General features: G+C 35.3%; 1 protein-coding gene across 4 annotated transcripts in view; it reads right to left on the bottom strand.

Moving 5' to 3' along the window:
• Nucleotides 1-6,298: 6,298 nt before the first annotated feature.
• Nucleotides 6,299-24,944, bottom strand: part of MICU3 (mitochondrial calcium uptake family member 3) — a 76,896-nt gene continuing 58,250 nt past the window's right edge. For all 4 annotated transcript variants that reach the window (XM_070459975.1, XM_070459974.1, XM_070459973.1 and 1 more), the window contains 7 exons: nucleotides 24,617-24,712; nucleotides 18,572-18,672; nucleotides 17,903-18,074; nucleotides 14,522-14,630; nucleotides 11,591-11,748; nucleotides 10,478-10,546; nucleotides 6,299-8,797 (listed from right to left, as the gene is read on the bottom strand). In XM_070459975.1, the coding sequence (XP_070316076.1) occupies nucleotides 10,478-10,546; nucleotides 11,591-11,748; nucleotides 14,522-14,630; nucleotides 17,903-18,074; nucleotides 18,572-18,672; nucleotides 24,617-24,712 (705 nt within the window). In that variant the 3' untranslated portion in view covers nucleotides 6,299-8,797. The remainder of the gene's footprint in view (nucleotides 8,798-10,477; nucleotides 10,547-11,590; nucleotides 11,749-14,521; nucleotides 14,631-17,902; nucleotides 18,075-18,571; nucleotides 18,673-24,616; nucleotides 24,713-24,944) is intronic.

Below are 24,944 nucleotides of genomic sequence, written 5' to 3'. Positions count from 1 at the left end.
ATCTGATCAAGCCATGCCCTTTGGCTGGCTGCCTGCTGAGGCACCATGGCATTGCTAGTCTAGCGCACGATGGCCTCCACCATACTCGGCCCCAAGGCTCTGACCGCTGTGGGTGCACTTCCCCATTCCTACCCATACCTACCCACAGACCCCTGCCAAGGCACTGGACTCTGAAGGCAGCTGCTGCTCAGGGTGGGGAGGGTGAAGCTGGGCAAAGGAGAGGGGGGCCAAGAACTCATCCTGCGGAGTGGGAAGGAGGACTGGTGTGAGCAGAGGCTCCAAGCCCCTGCACCAGCTCCACTGTCTCACTGACCTTATTTACAAAACAAAAATCCAAAGGTAACATTATTAACTTCAAGATGGTGACTGCAGGGCTAAGCATTTTATATAAATTTACTTTCTATGAATTATCTCATCTCATCCTTGTAACATGGGGCATATACAATTTTTAGCTCTAATTTAAGAGATAAGGAACCTGATATAGGGAAGGCAACTTGTCTAAGACCAGGAAATGAAAGAATGGTCTACTGCGATCAGAGTTTATTACAATAATGTATGATCATTTAATACTAGGAAACCTATAAAGCAGATACATTGCATGTGGAGATCAAATTGGAAAAATGTTTAATTATCTCAGTTGAAGCTGAAAGGTATTTGAGGTGATTCAACACTCATTCATTTTTACAAACTCATCCAAATTAAGGAAATAAAGGATAGTTTAACAAGATAAACTATTTCTCTCAGATTGACAGGAAAATATTATGCTTAATTTGAAACATTAGATATAATCCTATTGAAACAGGAAATCAAGATTCCTGCTATTGCTATTAGCATTTTACATTTTTCTGAAAGCTATACTCAATGCAATAATAAAGGAAATAGAAATACGAGCAGTAAGATAAGAATGGCAAAGACAGTTACTGTCATTTGCATATAACATGACTGACCAACAGAAAACTCAAGAGAATCAATAGAAAAAAAATGTCAGAACTACTAGGAGTTAAGTGGCTGAATAAATCAAATTGCTTTTACATATACTGACAGTAATCAGATAGAAAATTAATAGGAAAAATTCCAACTCTTAAAAGCAACAGTAAGTATGCAGTAATCTAGAAACATTAAGTATGCAGAATCTAGAAAAGACCTTATAAGTGTGACTTAGATAGCAAAAGCCATAAATCTTGAGAATAAATAACTGAAATAATTGTTCCTGGATGGGACAAAAGTTTTATAACGGCATAGTGTTCCCGAATCTCAGGAAGTCCTAAGGACCAAGAGAGTTGAGGGTTTAGTTCCAGTCCGAAGGCTGGCAGGCTCAAGAGCCAGTGTTTCAGTTCCAAGGGAGGCAAGCAGGAGGAATTCTGTCTTAATTGGGGGAGAATCAGCCTTTTTTATTCAGACCCTTGACTGATTGGATGATGTCAACTCACACGAGAGAAGCAATATGCTTTACTCAGTCTACTGATTTAAATGTTAATCTCATGCAAAAAGACACCCTCCCAGAAACACCCAGAATACTGTTTGACCAAGTATCTGGGTACTCCATGACCCAGTCAAGATGACACCAAAAAATTTAACATTACACCTTTCTAAGGTGAGTTTTCTGTTGGTCAGTCATGTTATGTGCAAATGATAGTAACTGTCTTTGCCATTCCTATATTATTGTTCATATTTCTATTCCCTTTATTATTGCACTGACTGTAACTTTCAGAAGAATGTAAAATACTAATAGTGATAGCAGGAACCTTTTGATTGTCTCAGTAACTTTTCCTTTTTGTGCATCAATTTGGATAGTCTGTATTTCTCTGCCTTCATGTTTATTCATCCTTTCTTTCAACGTCTCAAATCTTCTATTATGCCCATGCGATGAATTTTTACCGTAAATGTTATCTATTTCAATCCTGGAGTTTCCATTTGGTTATTTTTCATAGTTTTAACTTTACTGTATGTAATTCCCACTTCTCTCATTATGCTCATCCTTTCCTTTAAACCTTTTAATATACTGGGTTCACCAAAAAGTTCTTTTGGGCTTTTCCATAACATCTTACAGAAAACCCAATACTTATAAGAGATTTTAAAGTTCGTATCTACTAACTCAAACATTTGTTTCTGTTGACTGCTTTTTCCCCTGGTTAAGGGTCACATTTTCTTGCTTAGCATATATGATACTTGTTTACTTTACAGTGGATACTATGGATATTTTTTCTTTTACTTTTTTTTTTTGTGTGTGTGTGTGTGAGTATATATACTGTCTTTTTTTTTTTTTAAGATTTATTTGTTAATTTGTTTCTGGCTGTCCTGAGTCTTTGCTGCTGCACACAGGCTTTCTGGAGTTGTGGCGAGCAGATGCTACTTTTCACTGGGGTGCACAGGCTTCTCACTGCAGTGGTTTCTCTTGTAGCACCGGCTCTAGATATGTGGCCTTCAGCAGATGCACTTGGGATCAGCAGTTGTAGCTCACAGGCTCTAGAGTGCTGGCTCAGTAGTCACGGCACGTGTGCTTAGCTGCTCCGCAGCATGTGGCATCTTCCCAGACCAGGAATCAAATCTATGTTCCCTGCATTGGCAAGTGGACTCTTAATCACTAGACCATCGGGGAAGTCCTGTTGTGGATGTTACTGAAAATACGGATTTTTGCTATTTCCCTTTAAAGAGTACTGGATTTTGTTTTGGTGGGTAGTTACTATACTGGCAGATCACCTTGCTCTATTGAGGATTAATTTTAGGTTTTATTGTGGTCTAGAGTAGTCTTACTCCTAAGGCATGTCCTTAATTTAATTCTTGGGTTGTTCAGTGAGGACTTACACACTGGATGATTTGAATGCCCTGTGTGACCTCCAGGAGCTGTTTTCTCATCTCATTTCTTCCATCTTCTGTTTTCTGTTTGGGCTTCATTTCTCTCTGTTGCAATTTGGAAAGTGCTTCCAGGCAGCAAGCCAGAGTGAATGTAGAGGTCACTGCATGAATGTCCTTCCGCTCAAGGATCAAAGCCTTGAAGTATTTGTTGCACAATGCTGTAGTTTCTGACAGAACACTAACTCTAATACCAGTTAATCACAACTGGACCCACAACTCTTGATTGAGTTTTTGATTTAATGCCTGCAGGTTCCCTATCATTCTAGTTTCAAGCACCTGTGAACTTTGTTGCTCTAGCCTGAGATCCTCACCTATGTTCCTGATTATTTCCAGGGAGTCCAATTTAGGCTACGAGCTACCTTAATCTATCTAGTTAATTGGGGCTTGGCTTGTGGATTATTTAAAACTTTACTTTTACTTTTTGGGGGGAGGAGAGTCTAGCTATTGTGGAGAAGTTAACTTCTGAGTCTCTTAAACTTCAAATATTAGGGAGCAAAAACACAAGCATTAACATTATAATCAGAAAAATAACAGAAAGGGACAACAGGTATCTGTATGAATTAGTAGTGTACATATTTATGTGGCAATTAATCACTATGAGAAATTGAGTTATTAGTATAATCTACTCAGCATTTTGTGCTGCTTAATTTATTTCTCAAGTTCAGATACTAGCTAAAGGACACTTTCCATAGACTTGAATCTTTGTAAATTTTAGAAAAACATATTTAAGTTGACAAATGAAGACTGACATTTGGCCATGCTTTAATAGGCTGAACACCAAGCAAATCCTATTCCTTTATTTGTTCATTTTGCAATAAGTCTTGACATCACCTTCTCCACTTTCTTAAATTTGCTTACTTAGCAGGGCACAATGCAGTTCTGATGTGCAATCTGATTTCAAAAGAATCTTTGAGACAGCTAATCTTCTGTACACTCACTGTAATTAAATATTACAGCACAAATGGTACATAAGATACTCACCTTCTTGAGAACCTCTTAGCACCAAAGAGCAACGACATAAAAAAAAGTATAGATTTTCAGCTTGTTTTTGGGGTAGATTTTTCAGCTTGAACTTTTAACTCTTATAGCACCTAGAGCTTGCAAGGAATAAAGCATTATATACCATGGATAGAAATATCTTTATTAGTTGTCTTTCCTTCTGTACTAAACTCTCATTTTACTACATTTTAAAACCTGCTAGAAGATGAATCTCCTTACCATCAAGCTGCCTGCTCCATCCTTGAAAATATGCAATAGGAAACGCTGTACTGAATTAGACTAGTGGTCCAGTTCAGTTGTCTCTGTGGTAAATGTCACCAAAATACATTTTATAAGAGAGTATGGCTGCTATCTTTAACTTTCAAATCCAATAACTGATATCCACTGGCTTTCCTTTATCAATTAATGTCTTTCTCATCCCTACTATCCAAGCTTAAATATGTGGTAGTCCCATAAGTCCACAATCACCATTATACTTTAATTTTTCTTAAAACTATTATTATCTGGTTCAAGAAGAGGTAACTTAACTCTGGATTTGGTAAATAAATCCATCTATCACATGACTTTCATGATTTAGTTTCATTTTTTTTCCAGACTGAGGTCCTAAGTTTTTAAAATGTGCTTTTCTTGAAAAAGTAAACAAAGACATGGTGAAAACATTCAAATAGCTCAATAACAGCTCATTAAATATATGAGCTTATGGCTCCCTTCATTGAATATACCTATGGCTCCATCTTCAAAGGGCCTCCTGAAAAAAACAGTAGCTAGGCTGTGACTGCCAGGTAGGAGAAATCTGACCAGACAAAGAGAAAAAGACCTAGCAATACTGATGGTCAAGGTCCCTCACCTGAAATGACCCCGCCAAAACAGCAGTGAGCAGAACCCATCAACCAAAAACTCATTCCATGCACACAGAGCTTCCAATTTGTTTTAAAATACAAACAAAGCAAAAGACGACCAGAGATTTGAGAAAAACCTTTAATATGAGACACCCAAAACACAGAATAAGGAATGAGGCAATGAAGAGAGAAGAAAACATCAAAGAAATTGAATTAAATAATCAGAGAGAATAAAAGCTATGAATATACAAAACAAAAACAGCAGACAATAAAAAGTAGATTTAGAGAAAAAAAGATCTTTTTCCCTATACGTACATACTTATGATACAAATGAATTTACAAATTAGGTACAGAAACTAATAATAAAATAGAACAACTGTAACAACATACTATGATAACAGTTACATGAATGTGGCCGCTCTCTCTCTCTCTCAAAATATCTTCTTATACAAATTAAATGACTTTTCCATCTTAATTGGGCACTTACCACGCTCTGTAACTTTTGCAGCTTGAGGTGTGACAGTAAAACTGGCATGAATTTCTTTTTCCTTTTTCACAATTTCAGGAACAGAAGATTTGTTGTTAGAATGGTAGATCTTAGCAACCTCAGCAAATGATGTGTATTCCTTATTAAGATGAAAACTTTCACCTCACTTAAAAGAAGCACTGTATAGCTTCTTGGGCTTCCCTGGTGGCTCAGATGGTAAAGAGTCTGCCTGCCATGCAGGAGACCTGAGTTCAACCCCTGGGTCAGAAGATCCCCTGGAGAAGGAAATGGCAACCCACTCCAGTTATTCCTGCCTGGAGAATCCTATGGACAGAGGAGGCTGGCGGGCTATAGTCTATAGTGTCACAAAGGGTTGGACACGGCTGAACAACTAACACATTCACGTTCAAGGCTTCTCTTTAACATATTCTCTTCTAAATTGCTTCTCTTTAACAGAATCTCTTCCGAATTGCCAGCATCACTAATCTTGTGCTTTGGGGCCATTAAGTAAAACAATGGTCACTTGGACTTAAGCACTGTGATACCAAGACAATGGATCTGATAACCAAGGTGGCTACTTAGTGACTAACAGGCAAGAGATGCTGAGCAAAGGGCTGATTCACAATTCAGGAAGGGCATAGTGGGATTTCATCCTGCTACTAAGAATGGCACACAGTTTAAAATTTATGGATTATTTATTTCTGGAATTTTCCATTTAATATTTTTGGGCCCAAGTTGACCACGAGTAACTTAAATCATGGAATGTGAAGCCGTGGATAAAGGAGGACTACTGCAGTTTATTTTGGGAACTGGTAGATTTCTAGGAGTGGAGTTGGTAAGATGATGCCTACAAGATACCAACACTAGTCAAATGGGCTGCTGTAGAGTTGGTATAATTATCTTAAGCCATTTAAATGGCCCACCTACAAAGCAAAGTTGATATTCCATTTACACATAAACTTTCTGAAAGTTTTCCAGTACTGATGATAATTCTATAATGTATGACTCCTATTATGCACTTTGAGAGGTTTTATGACTCTGTGATTTATTTACTTACGAAATGTTGATGAGATTAATTTCTTGGCCTGTACTGATATAGCAGACGGCATAAGATCAGTGGAGGTTTGGTAACCAGCAAAGATTTTCAAACTTTATTTGTGACATTTTTCAGAAAGACGTTATTTAGTCCACAAAAATACATAGAAGCAAAGTACTACATTTCTTGATTTGAGAGCAAGTATATTTATTTTATGATAACGTAAGAATGTAAGACAGGTCACTTTACAGTTATTTTTTATAATAAGAACAATAGACTACAACTTAAGTTAAATGAAATTCTTAGTATGAAATGATTTTTAGAAGACCATAAACCTTTTATCATATAGTCTCCTGTAAACAGTATGATACTAAAATTTTATGAATAGTGTCATCTTTCCAAAGAATAACTTGTAGAAGATACTGAGAACTGCATACATGTACTTAGTACAGTACTATTTTCAAAGCATTTAAAATTTTTTAAATTGATGTAAACAACAGTCCAGTGAGATATTTTTACCTCCCATTTTATAGATGATAAAGTTCAAGAGTGATAACATGGAGAATCACCATAATTTACTACTCTTTCCCATTTTAATTTATTAGAATATTTATTTGCAGTTTAATATTATGCTGCAGTTTTAGATGAATATCATTCTGATAAGCAATAAAGAGTAAAGTTTGCATAGGTAGTATTCCTTGGGAGAATGGCAGAATTATTAATAATCATAAATAATCTTAATGAGCTAATTCAGTTTTAATCTTTATTGATAGGACTGTTTTAAATATCAATTTTTCCATGTATGCAAGGTAACTTAGGTTATAATCAAAGATAAAAATAAGTTGCATTATTTCCATTATTATAATTTTCCATTTGTTCCACAAATTCTTTGCATATTTTCCATTATTTTAGATAGTAAATAATATTGAGGACATTCAACGTAAGGTAAAATAAAGCTGGGCATGTTAAATGAGAAGGTATTTTCATTTAGTCAATCACAACCTTCAAAGCAGGTGGAATTAAATTATACTATATGAAATCCTAAAACTTATGAGTCATATATATTTATATCAATATAATAAATAAGTCAGATAAAGAATGTAAAAAGTCTACCAAATGCACTGTCAATGCTAACAGCATTTTCTTGGAAATAATACCTTCATAAATAGGCTGATGCAGAACTATCAATTTCACATTTAATAACTTACAAAACCAAAGTCAGTATTTCCTATTTTCCTGTGCAAAGCAAGGTAATAGTTGGAGTGTGTGCAATTTATATTTAATACATCCTAGAAAAGAAGATAAATTAACCTATCTTCCACATACAGTATATAAATAAATTAAATCCATTGTTCTATTTTTGTATAGTATCCTTTTATAAACTACACATTTTTAATTGAACAGATTTCCAATAAATAGTGTTGAGTTATTTTCTCCATGTGATATTGAATTTTGTTGTTTTTCAAAAGAAAGTTTTTCTTTTCTTTTTAAAGACATTTTAAAATATAAATTATATTTAAATTATTCATCATTACTGGCTGTTGGGCTCACTTTTCCATATGGTCCTTTCACAAGAAACAAAACATTAACTTCTACCTAATATATACATTAGTCTTCTAAACCATTTTATATTAGTCTTTATAATATTCATTTTGACACTACAGACATATAATAACAATATGCAATAAGTTACAGTGCCATAAGATACTAATTTTATTAGTGTTATTAACATGTACCATGTGCTGTCAGGAGCTGCACCATGTTTAAAACAATAATGGCAAAAAAAAATAATAAAAAAACAATAATTGCAATAACAGTGACTACTGCTACAAAAACGACCACTGTTTTCACCATCAATGTATGACTTTTTCTGAGGAAAAAAATCTACATTTTAAATTTCTTTTCTGTACACATAAAAGAATACCAGATATTCTGTTGACCTTGGTAAATGAACAAAAACTTAAAAAAAAACTTTATGTGATTAAAACAATAATGCTAATTAAGTACTTTTAAAAGTTAAAAGTACGATGTAAACCATCATATTGTACAGTAGCTTAATTTCTACTTGTGTTTCAAAATTATTTCAGTGTAATTAAAAACCTGGTAAGTAATGGAGATCTATTAATGATTCTAAGGGCCCTAAGATAAATCTCAAGGAATATTCACTTTCTGAAAATAAGTTCACAGTCCAAAACCAAAGGGCATATTGTTGCTGTTCATTTTTAAGTTATCTAGGTTCCAGAAGTCATACATTATTCAAAAATGAGGCAAGTTTCTAATAAATTAAAAAAACATTTAAAATACATTCTTATATAGTCACTGGAAGAATCTATACACTTCTGAAGGGAATGAAAAAGTGCAGAGTAAAGCTCAACATAACATACATCTGTAATTAGTAAGAAGATGCATCTTATCTGTCTTATGTTCAAGAACTCAGTTCAAGAAAAAATTATAATGAGCGTTTCACCTTTTCCTTCATTTCTACGAGTTCTGATTTCAGGCCTGTTTCCGCCCTCTGAAATGTCTGCTTCTTGTATTTTCAAGTAGATAATAATCCTTTAAACTCTGCTTTAGCAGTACCTAATTAAAAAAATATGTAATAACATAAAAGTAACATTTATTTAGGATGAAATTTGGACATAATGGCATTAATCAGTTATAATAATAATGACAAGAAACAGTAAGGAACATAATAAAAACACCCAACAGATAATACAAGAATCAGACTTATAAACTATTTCCTTTAACTTAAAAGTTGAATGTTTTACTAATTTATCTAATCCTCAGTCTTACAAAGTTCTAGAATCTATGTAGTCATTTTTAGCTATGCTTCTATATTCTACTACATAGAATCAATGATCTTAATGTGACACTATTTTAAGTTGGTTAGATACACTATCTATAGGAACATATAAATAGTACAATCCTACTGCTTTTTAAAAAAAATGTTTCGTTTAACTTTTTATAATAAGGGCAATATAAAATTCCCAGAGATTAGGAAGACCTGACTTCTATTAGCTCAATCATGACAGTTACCACCTTAGCTAAGTAAATAAGCCTACTTATCACTAAACATGAGTTCCATAAAACATTAGGCTTCAAAGTTTTGCAAAATATTGAATACTACTGTTTTCTTTTAGGGAGACAAATCAATAGTGGCATGTTAAGATCTTAGTCCTGTTTAAGTAATGTATTTAATCATGTTTATTATGGTTGTTTATGTTTCTCATAGTTATTTCTAAATAGCTTTTGGTCTTTTAAGTAACATACACTGATATCCTATGCATATGGACCTCATTGGTAATGATGTTATAGACAAATATAAATGCTTTAAGCTTGAGAAAAATAGAAGAAAACAGATATTTGCAAGCATGTAAATGAGCAAAACTTTCGTTTCCGAGAGCTAATCAGCACTCGCAACTGATCAAAATTTTATAGCTGACTTTTCAAAGAAAAAAGAAAAAAACAAAGAAAAAAGGAAAAACAAATCTCTCATTTTGGAGATCATCAGCAAGTTTAAGGTATTTCTCTGGGTTGATACAAACTGAACAAATCTCCTGTATCTTCCTCAACTATTTCATTTTCTGGTGATAGTGCAGTAAATAATAGCTAAGATGGTTTTGTCATCACATAGAATGAGGTTCAAATCCTGTTTTGCAGCTGAGTAGCAAGTTATCTTGGGTAATTGACTCACCAAGTCTCTATTTTCTCTGCTGTTAAATGGGATTTCTATCTGTAAGGATTAAATGAGATACTACATGTAGAAGAACACCTAGTATAGCGCTAGGCACCCAAAATAACTCTAAAAAAAGTTAGTTGTTATTATTGTAGCAGATGTTTGGACTCATGATTCTAAAAAACAGTAAAAGATATCCCTTAGAAGCTGATGATCCTTGATTATACAAATGCAATCTGGATTCATTCTACTGTACCTGCTCAGATACAAAACTGCAGGTTAAACAGAAAATTTTTCAGTCAAGACACTCCATTAGAATTTCAGCTGGATGAGTATTCCAGTTCATTTTTAGATCACAACTTAATAGTGGCAAACTAATGCTTTGTTGTAACAACTATTCTTGAATTATAGTCCAAAATGAAATCCTTAAAAGACTGACTCTGAAATTTAGTGACCTAAGATTTAAAAAGAAATTATAATTCTATTTCTTTTAGTTATTACCTAAATGTTATAATAGAAAAATAAATGACCCCTTTCTTTCATTGTTACTGAGCAAATTTTGACAAATAGAGGTGTTAACATACTTATCTACTATGAAGTTCCTTCTTCAGACAGGATTTGAAAGTGGGATACTTCTGAACTGTTTTATAACCCTGTGGAACAGAGGATTAAAAGTAAAGTATAAATAAAATATTATGAGGTCATAGATATGCAATAAATAAAGCAAAAATAAAAATGCATAACACCTGAGAGAGGAAGACAGTGTCAGGGGTTTATAGCATATACATAATTTATGTGTTAATTTGATCTTGCTACTCTAAAATATTTGAGGAAAAAAATGATTTTCACTTGACTTGTGCCACCAATGCGAATGTTAACAACTAACCACTAGGTGGCAGTTAAATACACAGTATCTTTATCAAGGCAGTTTGTATTAAAACATTGTCTATGATGAATCTTGATTTTTTGTACATATATTTTTTTCTCTTTTAAAATGTATAATACTCAGAGCTATTCTTACCAAAGAAGGAAGACTGAATATTCTAGCTGAATAGAAAACATTTTTTTTTCTTTTTCTATTTGTGGCATATCAAAATAAATTAAATGTGTAAACATGCACTGATTTATGCACCATTTCACTCTTTAAAATGTATTTTTGAGATAAAAATCATTGAATTTCTTGAAATTACTTTGCAGTGTGAGATGTGAACAGGAATGAACAGTTCAACAAACAAAAAAACACTTTTTACCTGATTTTCCATATAAAAAGTACTGAATATGCAGTGACTTAAGAACCTCATGTTGCCTAGTGGAAATCTGCATCATATAAAATGAGAAATGGTGCTATTTCTTTGTATACTAAAAAGTCTTGAACAACCAGTGTTCAGACTGAAGTAATAAAAATGTTTGGCAACATCTCCCCCCCACCCCAAAATGGGATAAATACATTAAACTAATTGAATATGAAAACAAGTTTTTGAAATTCAAACTGATTTTATATTTAAAAAAGCATGACCTTTTATAACCTCAAATTATTTTTGAAAGTAGGTAGGACTTTATGTTTTACTTTTCAAATATATATCATTTCATGTTTATATACTTTAATATTCATATAAAATTATTTCTGAAACTTAGATGGATTTTTTTTTTTCCAGTTTTTAAAAGGAGAGCAATAGGCTTGAAATGTATAGGTTTACCCGGAATCCTCTATGGAGTCTGTCTTTCATAATTCCAATAAATTCTTTATAGCTTAATTGATCATCTTTGTCAACGTCAAAAATCTTGAAGACCGTGTTTACTAAATGTGGTGAAAGTTTGAGGCCAGTGGCTACATAGACAGCACGCTTAAATTCATCTAGATAAATGACACAGAAAAGGAGTAAACCATTAATATTATTTTTATAATATGTGTTACTAGCAAAGTTAAAATGGAAGTCCCCCCCCAAAAGAAAAACATGGGTCATGATCTTATGTTAAGTAATTCTTTTCATTAATCATCCTATCCTTTAGGGAACAAAAAATTTTTGTGGTTTTGGTTAAAAGGGCCTGGTATCAACCACAGATACTTTAGAGGTTATTAAAGTGAATAAGTTCTCAAGGAACTTACAGTTAAGATGGGAGATGAGACACCTGCCCAAATAATCACTGCACAGGACCATGCAGAAAGCAGAAACAGAGCACCATGGGAATTTGGAAATGTACAGTGAGTGTCCTGTAGTGTGGAGCCGGGGAAGCCTGCCGGTTTGCACATGAGCTGAGCCCGGAATAGAGGACTTCAGCTGGCAGAGATGAGGGAAATGGCAGATGACGACACGGAAGAACAAAGGCGGGGGCGGGGCTGTGGGGATGGACAGGAGCACAACGCACGTTCAGAGCATGCGCAGCCTGGACACACAGAGGCTGGGCCGCTTTGACTTTGAGGCTCTGACTTTGAAGAACCTGTGTGTTCTTCAACAGGCAACTGGGGAACTGAAGAGTTTTCGGTGTGTCAAGAGTTGACAAATCTGTTTTATAGGACGGTTATTCCGTGTGTTGTCCAGGAAACATGGAAGAGGAGAGTGGATAATGGCGGGAGTACCACAGATCTGGCTACAGCAGTAGTTAAATTAAGTGGTAATAAACCTGAATTAAGGTGCTAGAAGTTGCAACAGAAAAAGAAAGGAAAAAAAAAAGGCAGATCTATTCCTAGCTAGCACCTGCCAAGATGTTTTTCATTTCCCAGTTCCACAAAGTAAAAGAGCAGCCTTCCATTCTGAACCAGGTAAGCAGGTACTGACTCTTTTTCTCTTTTTAAGGTTGACTCTCTTCCCTTTTTAAGGGTGATTAGTAGATTTATTGGGCTTCCCTGGTGGCTCAGATGATAAAGAATCTGCCTTCAATGCAAGAGACCTGGATTCGACTCCTGGGGTGGGAAGACAGCACCCGCCCCCCCCCCCCCCCCCCCAGAAGGGAAAGGCTGCCTACTTCAGCATTCTTGCCTGGAGAATTCCATGGACAGAGAAGCCTGGCAGGCTACTACTCGTCCAGATTTATCATGGCAATAAAACACTGGTGTGTTAAGGCAGGGCTCCTAAAGGTTTTGGTTTTAATTTTTGAAAAAAAGGTTTTTTGACTGCACTGCATGTGAGATCCTAGTTCCCCAATCAGGGATCGAACCCATGTCCCCTGCAGTGAAAGCATGGAGCTTAACCACTGGACTGCCAGGGAAGTTCCAAGTTTGGTTTTAAAACACTAAAATGCATTAAGAACATCGAGATCAGTCAAAGGGTGAAATATGACAATTTTTCAGGTTTCTTTTACTCAATGAAAAAGTGAATAAAGCTATGGAAGGGATTCATTGTGTTTTGGAGAGAGAATTGTCATGTGGGGGCTCCAGTGTGCCTTCTCCCTAGAACTTGGTAATAAAATAATGAGACTGTCCTCTGAAATTAAACTGGGGGATTAGCACTTACTAGATATGGCATACATAAAATCACTGTAAAGATATAACCAACAAGTCCTTATATGGCAAGAATATTTAAAAATGATATGACCACAAGGGAAGGGAAAATGGTCACAGAATCCTGGGAAAGGACTTGGCTTGTAAAGCCTCCCTACAGGGAAGGAAGGAGCTGGCCCTGAGGGCAACAGCATTCTGAATTCTAGGGCAGCTGTAGTTTTTGGTAAATTAAATAAAACTGTCATTTTTATATAACATTTTTAAAACTCGGTTAATTTAAGTCCATCTCTAAGAGGTGGCTTTGCTGACAAAATTCGGGTTTCTGAGCCAGCAGAGAGTACGGGTCAAGTCAGTAATATAAACAAATAATATGAATGTCAACCTGTGAGGATGTATGTGGCATGGCTGGCTGGCCCTTCTATAGGGAGACACATACCCCTCCATGTTATTGAACGGCCATGAGGTTTTTTCCTCTTTGAACCTTTACAAACATCACTAGCTTTGCCCCATAATATGCGCTGAAAGGCAATAATAAGTTTAATACCAAAATTTAGAATATTTCCCTAAACTGTGCTTAGGGAAAATGAATTTCTCATTGAAGTATACACCAAACTTTAAGGCAAATGCATGATGAATGTGACAGACATATCTAGTTAATTTGCTGTCAAAGGTTGCTAAAGAATTATGGTTTGCTCAATCACTGGTGAGGAGAATGGGCTTCCGCATGGTGACCAATGAAGACCCACCCTCTGTCCTGTCCTAAAGCACATGGTTATGAGAAGGAGGGAAACTGGAAGAAACAGATCTTAGGGGGAGGGGAAGATGGGAGGGAGCAGAAATAGATGCTTGATAATGTCTGCTAAAACACTAAATGCATTTGTATGTGGAGTTAAAGCTAATTATTTGTAGGCTTGTTATTTTTCCTTATAACTTAACCAAATAATTCCCTTTGTCAGAAGGGATATTTGTCTATTTCACCATTCTTCTATTTTGTTTCAGTTTTAAAAATTATCCTGTTGTTTAAATTCAAGTAAAATATTTCTTAAAATATTACATATATTAAAAACTTTATATATATATATCTACTCATCTCTCTATTATTTTATATATATTTATACATAAATAAATATCTGGAATAAAAAAAAAGAATTATGGTTTGCTTTTAATTTTTGAAAGTTTTATTACTTACCTTGTCCTATAGAACGACTTGCAAAATTATACATATTCAAAGCTATTGCAAAGTCTTCTAGGTTGTTCAAAAACTGGAAAAATGACCTGAATTCATCAAATGTAATGCCCTATATTGGGAAAATACATGTAAATATATTTAGCATTATCAAATTAATTAAAATAAATATCCACACTTACTAGAAATAAATACACTAAGCCTCAGCAATATATCTTCTAAGTAAATATTTCCAGGGTACTTTCTGAAACCTTCTTTCTCCAAATGGAATGTAAAATTCCACTCAATTTTTTCCCATGGGTAATGTTGCTACTATTAGCAATGATAGGTGAAAACACTGTCATATCAGCACAGAGTTTAAAAACATGCTACAATAAAAATAAACTTAAAGTCTCAATTTTATTTCAAGCCTGGATTTTTTAAGCCTTAAAAGTAAATATGATGGTTAAGAAAAAAAAATTTACAAACTTTCTCCTGTACATGTATTCTTTAAATTTGGCATTAGGTCATTAATGCTTTTATAATGACAAGGCAAAATAAAAATGTCCAAAACCCCACAGCACTGTGTTTTTACTTCTTCCTGCTATGATAAGGCAGCTAGCACAGTGGAAGGAGGTGCAATGTACATAGAGCTCAGGAGGCCCAGCACTGGGCTTGGGGTAGAATCATGGACAGGACTCAGTAATGTTATTTACATAAAATAAAATCAGTGCCACTGTTAAAGCTGCAGTTCAACAGGAGAGTTACTTAAAGTAAGCACAATGTATCTCTGACAATACAAATTTGGACATGAAGAGCTGTATTCAATTAATGTGTTCTTCTTAGCAAAATGAACAAAACTGAGAGAGAAAAATAAACTGAGGAAGGAGCAGAGGGCCAAGAGCTCAGGCTTAACAAATTCTGACCTTCCTGCTGGGGCAGCAGCAGAGGGGAAACTTATTATATAAATAACATTTACATAATAGGTAAGTATGTACTAGGTTGGAAGGATAGACCTCATTGAGAAGTAATGTAGCGAGCCATGTGTATATCTGAGAGCTTCAGGGAATGTCTATCTCCTTTTCTAGTCCTCATGACCTTTGGTCCTCTTCATAATATTTACCATTATCTGAAAAGATATCATTTACTAGTTTTCCTTTACTTGTTTGTTGTATCTCTCCAATGAAATGTATTTCCTTGAGAGAAGGATTTTGTTATCTTATTACATTATCTACAGTGGCTAGAATAAGGCCTAAGTAAACAGCAGAATGCTGCTGCTGCTGAGTCACTTCAGTCGTGTCCGACTCTGTGCGGCCCCATAGACGGCAGCCCACCAGGCTCCTCTGTCCACAGGATTCTCTAGGCAAGAATACTGGACTGGGTTGCTATTTTCTTCTCCAAAACAGTAGAATAAAACCTAGTAAATACTATAAATAATAGCTTAATATCTCCTAGACAAATGAGTGGAAATGAAAAAGCATTTTAGAAATGCAAACTGCTACTAAAATACAATTAGTTGTGTTTCTTTTGGAGAGATGGAAATGACAGGAGAAAGGAAAGGCAGAAGTAAGATGTGGCAGGAACAACACTGGCTGAGTTTTGGGTTTGAATCCTTGGTGAGTGTCTTAAGTGCCTGAGAGCCTCAGATTTCCATTTTCTAAAAGAAAGTTGTCAATATTTGGAAGGTTGCTCTAAGGATTGATGAGATAATGCAGAAAAAAAAGAAAAAAGAAAAAAATCAGTGAGAATCACTGCTGGTTCACTTGACATATTTTCCTTTCTCATTGTAATGATTTATTACGTTTAAGATATGATATGCTTAGTCGCTCAGTCATGCCTTGACTCTTTGTGACTCCATGGACTGTAACCCACCAGGCTCCTCTGTCCATGGGATTCTCCAGGCAAAAATACTGGAGTGGGTTGCCTTGTCTTCCTCCAGGGGATCTTCCTGATCCAGAGATCGAACCCAGGTCTGCACTGAAGGTGGATTCCTTACTGTCTGAGCCTCCAGGGAAGTCCAAGAAAACTGTCTGTTTAAGATATCTCTATCAATTAAAAGTTTTCAGAAGCTGAATTTAACTTAAAAGGAAACTTTCTATTTTTTATTTTTTTGGCTATCCTACGTAGCTTGCAAGATCAGAGTCCCTGACCAGGCCATGGCAGTGAAAGCACAGAGTCCTAACCACTGGAATGCCAGGGAATTACCCAAAGAAAGTTTCTTATTTTGAAATAATTTTGTGTAAAAAAAATAGTTACAAAGAGTTCAAATGTAAAACTGTATATGTAAAAAACAGTACAGAGAGTTCCCTACACACTTCACCTTAGAACTGAATTTTTTGAATTATGTATTTTTATAATTTTCCACTGGATAAAAGAGAAAAAGCAGATACCTCAAGGCCCTAAATAATACACCAGTAGCTTGAGAAAATAGTACAGTTTCCAATATTCATTCTTAGGGAAGTGTCTATGAATTGGGAGAAATGTAAAACATTTACATGTTCAACATGTAAAACAGATTAAAAAAAAAAAAACCCTAAGAGATTATATAGACTAATAGTCAAAAACATCAAGTCCTTTTTTCCTCATTCCATGGGGACCTGCAGAAATGTTAGCACCGTCACAGTGTATCCATTTTAAACAAAGTCAAACTGTTTGCAAGTTTTCCTTGGATAGATTAACTTGATCCTTCTACAAACACAAATAGAAGGCAATACATCCCAAACATCCCCTGCTTTAAGAGGTGCTTGTAACACCAGTTCTATTCGGTTGCAGTGATGCATTCAAATACCACTAGATAATGTAACTGCTCAGAACTGCTGACAAAATATGTGCTACTAAACAAACAGACAATCAGTTGTCCCAGGTTCTTAACCATTCATGCCGTCCAAACTCTTTGAAAAACCTCACTTCAACTACTGATAAAATCATTCACTCATCAATAGCTGTCTTCCAGTGACCTTTTATTAAGGGTATTAGGGAAATGAATAAAGTGTGACTGAAATGATGTCAATATAAACTATTTTATATGAGGTGATGTTTACATAGTAGCCAAAGCATATAGCTCAGCAGAATTCTCTTGAAAAATGATATTCATAATGTGAATAAAACAACTGTTGATAACATTAAAGGTTTTCAACATGTCTAAGAAAAATAAGGGTAAAAACAAATTAAAAAATTAATAATTTTTAAAAAAGAAAAATAAGGATATGTACCCAGAATTTTAAATTCATCAATTTTTAAAATTTAGCAGAGCACTTAAGACACATAGGAACAAAGAGTGGAATATATTCAAAGTATGTATGAATCCACAGGGGAGCAGAACTATCAGGACAATATATTTTACAGACCTATAGAATTACAAGCTAATAACATACTGTTAACAAAATAAAAATGAGGATCAGATACCTTTTCTTCAGGTATACTGTAACGCACATTTTCCAAAAATACTGATGTATTTTCCACATTTGTATATCGTAAAAGAATATGAGCAAAGTCTTCTTCACTGATAGTATTCATCCCATTAGAGTAGGAAAGGAATTCTATTTCTAAAACTTCTGTTTGGAGGTTATCCATGAACCTATGACAAAAAATGTATAAGCAATGAATAAGATAAGTGAAGAGTGATAGTAACAGATACTTAGCCTCTGAAGACTTTTGCTCCTTACTCTGTAAAATGGGCATAACAACAATACCTTGCAGGGTAGTGATCAGACTTAAAGGAGTTAATGTGTCCTGCTTAGTATTTACTATCGTAAACACTGTATACATGCTTATTATTACTTACTGTCACTGTGGCTTACTAAGACTAAGGAATTGGTAATATTCTTTCTTCTGAACACATAGGAAATAATCCAGATATCTAGACTTTTTTTTTTTTAATCATTCAGTAACTTCCTACTATATTTATCAATATGACTACTGGTACACAGGCACTGATGGAAGTGGATATTTGTTATAGAGAGTATCTTTAGCTAAAATGAAAGCAGCAAAGAGGTGAGTGTCACTGCATTAGATGACTCCTTTCTGACTTTAGCATGTTAACTTTTTCAATATGAGTATAAAAATTAAGCTCACCTATAAAAATCTTCAAAGTTGAGCTCAGCTTTTCCTTTCTTCCCAAAAAAGTGTACAAGAAGTGTAGTATCTGTTACTAAGTTTGTAATGTCATCAGCACGCTTAAAAAAAAATTACAATTTGAAAGTTAGTTACAGCAAAATAGAATAGGAATATCCAATATCCCCCAAAGAATGTAAATATATTAACATTAGAGTAAAAAGCATAAAGATGTATCAACACATGCCATTACAGTTAACAAGAAGTTCAAAATGTGATAGCAGAATTATAGATGAAATTGATGTTTATCTTCAAAAAGCTTAAAGCTCTGATTATTTAAGAAGTATTCAACCTCACATTGTGATTTGAGTCTTTCAAGGCCCTTTATGTGACAATAAAGATACTAAAGTGTTAGTTACTCAGTTGTGTCTGACTGTTTGCAACCCCATGGACTGTAGCCCACCAGACTCCTCTGTCCATGGGATTCTCCAGGGCAAGAAGACTGGAGTGGGTTGCCATGTGTTCCTCCAGAGGATCTTCTTGACCCAGGGATTGAACCCAAGTCTCCAGTATTGCAGGCAGATTCTGTACTGTCTGTCACCAGGGAAGCCCCTATGTGACACTAGATTAGTATAATTTTTGAGTAGTGCTTAAAAGGCTCTACTACTTTTACCAATAACTTTAGGTTGAGGAGGTAGACTTATATAATGGAAAGAAGACAGGATTTGAAATCAGAAGAGCTGAGCTTACTGACTTTTTTGATCATCGGCTTCCTTACCTGTAAAATGGGAAAAACCCTATCTGTAATAACCATTTTGAGGATAAAACTAGAATGTGAGTGTAAATGAAATATACAAATGTCCTTATTGGTAGTCATAAGATGTTTTGGACAAAAGCATTAAAACCTTTGGAGGGGGAGAAGATATCTCCTGTTAATTACAGACATTCTTCTGTGATTGTGCATAATCAACTCTAGTCAGTTTATTATCCAAGGAACAGCTTAACTTAGTAGGGGGAGGAAATATCAAGATATTGAGAAGCATGCCTAAATGGAGCCTAAGAGTGGAGGCTCAAGCTGATCAGAAGTCAGCAAGAAGGACTAGAGTATCCATCTGCAGGCCAGAGGGATGAGCTGTGGAAGGGGTCAGGATGGCTAAGAAGAGGAGCAGGGGACAGGTTTTAGAACAAGTTGCTATTTCACAAATATGCAGTAGTGTGATAAGCAAAGGAATAATGAACTCAAGAGTCAGATTTCTGAGCTTTAAATCCTGACTTTTTCCCTCATTGGTTAAGTGGCCTCAGGGAAGTTAATCTCATTGAGGATATTATTATCCTCAGGAATAACAACAGTACTAACTCTAAAGGGTTGTTGTGAGGATTAGATAACCCGTGTTAGTCAGCACTATCACTGGCATATTGTAAATGCTCAATAAATATTAGCTATTATTATTCATTTCTGTCAAATCTGTATATTCCAAGAAGTTGAAAAAGGACTAGACAAGACAGGAAATAATGTTGGAACTTAATGCAAAAAAATATTTTTACATGGTACACTCTACTTCTTTTGTGTTATTGAAACCACATATATTATACAGATCTAATGAAATGCCTTACAATGAGAGGATATAGGAACACTAAAAGTTAGTGAACTCAGATAACATAATTACTAATGTTTTCCTCTGGTGTTGTCATGTTCCTGACCTCGAGACATAATACACTGAAATGAGATGGCTTTGTTTCACACAGCTTTTAAATAATGACCTCATTCGGCCAGTTTTTCTCATGCCCATTGAGCAGAGCAAATCTTCATTTACAGTCTTTCATCATCAAAATCTTATTAGACTTAGGTTGCACTTATCCAGATAATCCAGATCCACGGAGGCATAAATAACAGTTGGACATTAGAGAGAAAAATTAGAAAATGGAAATGGTGAAAACCTTTTCCCCTCATTCAGTGAAACACAGTACTGTTGGCAGTCATTGAAAACTATACCAGTGTCCTTGGTATCCTAACAGTGTTATATAACTTAAATCACAGGAGCACTGAGACAAAAATAGACTTTATCCCTTTGATTCTTGTGCTTATTGTTAAAATAAAATGAATTCAGGTGTTTTCATAACAAAGTAAAAAAAGAACCCCATGGGCCATTTACATGAAGAGCCATTATCTAACTCTGTTTTGACTAAAAATTACTTTAAATGACTTCATCAAAAATGAAATACATTAAAAAACCTGCATAAAATAAAAATATGTCAAATTATTAAAGAGCTTTAAGAAATTCTTTCAATGTATTTTTATTGATTATTATGTGATATAATCTTAAAAGCTCTATTCAAGGGCTGGAGGAAACCTTCAAACTCTTGATATGTTAGTGAAGGTTTTAAATAACCTACTAAAACTTATTAAGGGTTAGTAATGTTTAAAGCAAATAAGAAAAAAATCTAAATTTCATCTGTAAAGCTCAAAACAGTTTGTATAATTCCAGTTCTCACAGACTGTATTCAACAGTTGCACAATAGACATATTGTACTATGAATTTATTATCTTATTTTGGTTAGAAAGTGGTATAATTTTTCTGAAAGCGGCATACTCAAATTTTCATTATCACAGGGTTTTTCTATCATTGAAAAAATCTATGGTTAGAAACAGCTCTGAAATAAGTGTATGAGAGGCTAATCTCAAGTTTACCTACATTATGTAAAGAGACCTGCTTTACTCTCAGTATTTACATTTTTAAATATAAAAGAAACAAAGAAATACAAATATATATATATATATATCTAAGCTTTCTTTCTGAACTAATCTGAATCCTGAAATACTGATACTATTAACAATTCAGTGTTACACTGGCATCAGTAATAACTGATAAGGAACTATAATGAGTTGGAATTTACAGCTAATTCTGTTTTCATTCCAATCCCAAAAAACTACCGCACAACTGCACTCATTTCATATGCTAGTAAAGTAATGCTCAAAATTCTCCAAGCCAGGCTTCAGCTATACGTGAACTGTGAACTTCCAGATGTTCAAGCTGGTTTTAGAAAAGGCAGAGGAACCAGAGATCAAATTGCCAACATCCGCTGGATCATCAAAAAAGCAAGAGAGTTTCAGAAAAACATCTATTTCTGCTTTATTGACTATGCCAAAGCCTTTGACTATGTGGATCACAAGAAACTGTGGAAAATTCTGAAAGAGATGGGAATACCAGACCACCTGACCTGCCTCTTGAGAAACCTGTATGCAGGTCAGGAAGCAACAGTTAGAACTGGACATGGAACGACAGACTGGTTCCAAATAGGAAAAGGAGTACGTCAAGGCTGTATATTGTCACCCTCCTTATTTAACTTATATGCAGAGTACATGAGAAACGCTGGGCTGGAAGAAGCACAAGCTGGAATCAAGACTGCTGGGAGAAATATCAATAACCTCAGATTTGCAGATGACACCACCCTTATGGCAGAAAGTGAAGAGGAACTAAAAAGCCTCTAGATGAAAATGAAAGAGGAGAGTGAAAAAGTTGGCTTAAAGCTCAACATTCAGAAAACTAAGTCATGGCATCTGGTCCCATCACTTCATGGGAAATAGATGAGGAAACAGTGGAAAGAGTGTCAGACTTTATTTTTTGGGGCACCAAAATCATTGCAGATGGTGACTGCAGCCATGAAATTAAAAGATGCTTACTCCTTGGAAGGCAGTTATGACCAACCTAGATAGCTTATTAAAAAGCAGAGACTTACTTTGCCAACAAAGGTCTGTCTAGTCAAGGCTATGGTTTTTCCAGTGGTCATGCATGGATGTGAGAGTTGGACTGTGAAGAAAGCTTGAGTGCCAAAAAATTGATGCTTTTGAGCTATGGTGTTGGAGAAAACTCTTGAGAGTTTCTTGGACTGCAAGGAGATTCAACCAGTTCATCCTAAAGATCAGTCCTGGGTGGTCATTGGAAGGACTGACGCTGAAGCTCCAATACTTTGGCCACCTCATGTGAAGAGTTGACTCATTAGAAAAGACCCTGATGCTGGGAGGGATTGGGGGCAGGAGGAGAAGGGGATGGCAGAGGATGAGATGGTTGGATGGCATCACCGACTCAATGGACATGAGTCTGAGTAAACTCCGGGAGTTTGTGATAGACGGGGAGGTCTGGTGTGCTGCGATTCATGGGGTCGCAAAGAGTCAGACACGACTGAGCAACTGAACTGACTGAACTGAATGTTAGGAAGGTAGTAACAGAGATAATCCTCAATAATTATTTTACCTGAAAACACAAGTTTTGTTTTCTTTTCATTTTTCTTCATACTTCCCTCCATCCAATTTATTTTCATGATGTTTTAATTAAATTAGCCGGCTTATAGCTGTGGATTGATTACAGTCAATGGTGTGCTAGTAAACTAGCTTGCAAAGGGGAAAAAAAGCCAGATTTGTGGTGTTTGCCAATGTCTAATACACTCCTATCACGGCCACTTTGAAGGTACCAATGGAATGTCATGGAATGCTGGGTTGGGAAGAGATGTGCTGTAAAAGCCAGCCCCAGCAGAAGTCTGAAAGAGCGATAAACATCTTCAAGAGAGCCTATGCGAATCTTACATATAAGATCTTTGGGTATATGTACGAGCCAACTGGCCTTCTGATATTAAACCTCCCAAGATGTAAATCAAAGCAGATTGTGTTTAGCTGCAAGAATTTCTTTCTAGCAGTTAAATGAGATTAAAGACAGGCTGGAGGCTGAGAGGGGAACAGTCCGTGGTGGCGAGAGAGCAAGACAGAACCGCAAATTTGAAGCTGGGCACAGCTGGCTTGTAGGGACTCTAAGGACTAGTGTCCCCAGTTGCTCTTACTTTTAGGCACTGACTACTATGTGCCTACATAAATGATTACAGAATTAAGCACTTCTAAAATATGTGTAAGTGGAATATCCATTAGCACTTTATGCCCCAAAATAGCTAGAATTTAAAAAGTTGATTTTTAAACATTAATAATTACTAGCCATAATCATCATATTTATATATCACATACAGCCTAAATATAGGGCAAAATGCTTTCGTTTACTTGTTTTAGGATTTTAAAATTGAGCACAAGTGGCAAAATTAGCATTTCTAAGTGTCTACCATGCTCTCGAGATGTCAGTTGAGTAACACTGTATATATGGGTAACAGAAGTGATCCAGTTTACTTCTCTAGATATTTTTAAGTGTAATTTTTAAAAACAAAACTTTAGAAAAAGAAATGAGAAGCCAACTTTAAAGACAAAAAGATAATGAAAAAATACATTTCTTGGTATTTACTGAAAAAGTCCTTTATGATAAGCCAGCCAGTCATCTCTAATAAACTTTTTAAAAATTCTTAATAGAAAACATAGAACAGTATTCAATCTACAACACATAGCCCATCTTTTAAAATGACAAATTCCTATTAACGGGCAAAAAGAGAGTGAGGTGGTAGGAGCCGTCAGCCTGAGTGCAGCAAAAAGGTACATGTCTCTATGGAATTCAAAAACAATAATGAATGATGTAATGGTCGGTCTGCTTTTCATTTTCCATGCACTGGCAGTCCTAACCTATGTCAAGGAAAAATGTTCCTCCCTTCCTGGACCGACTGCTCTTAGCACAATGGCCCCATGCCCACCCTTGGTAAGCTGCTCACTGTGAATAGTGGGAAACTGGATTGTTTAAATCTACTGTAACTCTAAAGCATTAGATGTCTTTTACTAAGTTCATGTAACATTGAAGTTGGTAAGGTTAAAAGAGTCAGTGAAACTATAAACAGTATTTTCAAATTTCCTGAAAGTGATTCTAAAATGAAAAATAATATTTCCTTTTAATTAGGTTGGAAAGTCAAGTTTTCTACAACAAGCAGGTAGATTTAGACAATTAAAGGTGACCTTGCAGCCCCTGCCAGCACAGCTGACATATTCAAACATACCAATTTACATATAGGAATTATTGCTTTCCTGGAGAAAAGGGAAAATACAAAATACATTTTTGGTTTCATCACTGTGACTCTAAAATGAAACAAGGACCAGATTAAGAAAGTGGCACGTGGCACCAGGACCTGGCTGAGGTTCGATTATACCTCTGCGAGGTCTGAGAAGAGTGCTTGGCTTGTGTTACGTCTCAGTGTATCCCAGTAGCTTCTGGAGACGAGTTCCTCAGCGTCTGTTTTAAGTACCTGTGGAAGTTTTTAAGAAGCACAACTGAAATCTAAAGAACAGTCCCAAACAGTGATAATTTATACATCTAAATCTCTTCTAGCCAAACTTGGAAAGAAAACACATTAGCTTACCTTTTTTGTTTTCTGCTGCACACAACAGTATTGTATTACATCGCTGGTAAACCCAGGCCATTTTCAAAGCGGTAATGTACATAACCACCATTCCTAAGTACAATGTGGCTTTGTAAAA

This window comes from Odocoileus virginianus, chromosome 32 (assembly GCF_023699985.2).
Source record: "Odocoileus virginianus isolate 20LAN1187 ecotype Illinois chromosome 32, Ovbor_1.2, whole genome shotgun sequence".
Lineage (NCBI taxonomy): Eukaryota > Metazoa > Chordata > Mammalia > Artiodactyla > Cervidae > Odocoileus > Odocoileus virginianus.
Note: the sequence above shows the minus strand (reverse complement) of the source record. Positions and strands in the feature narration are given on the sequence as shown.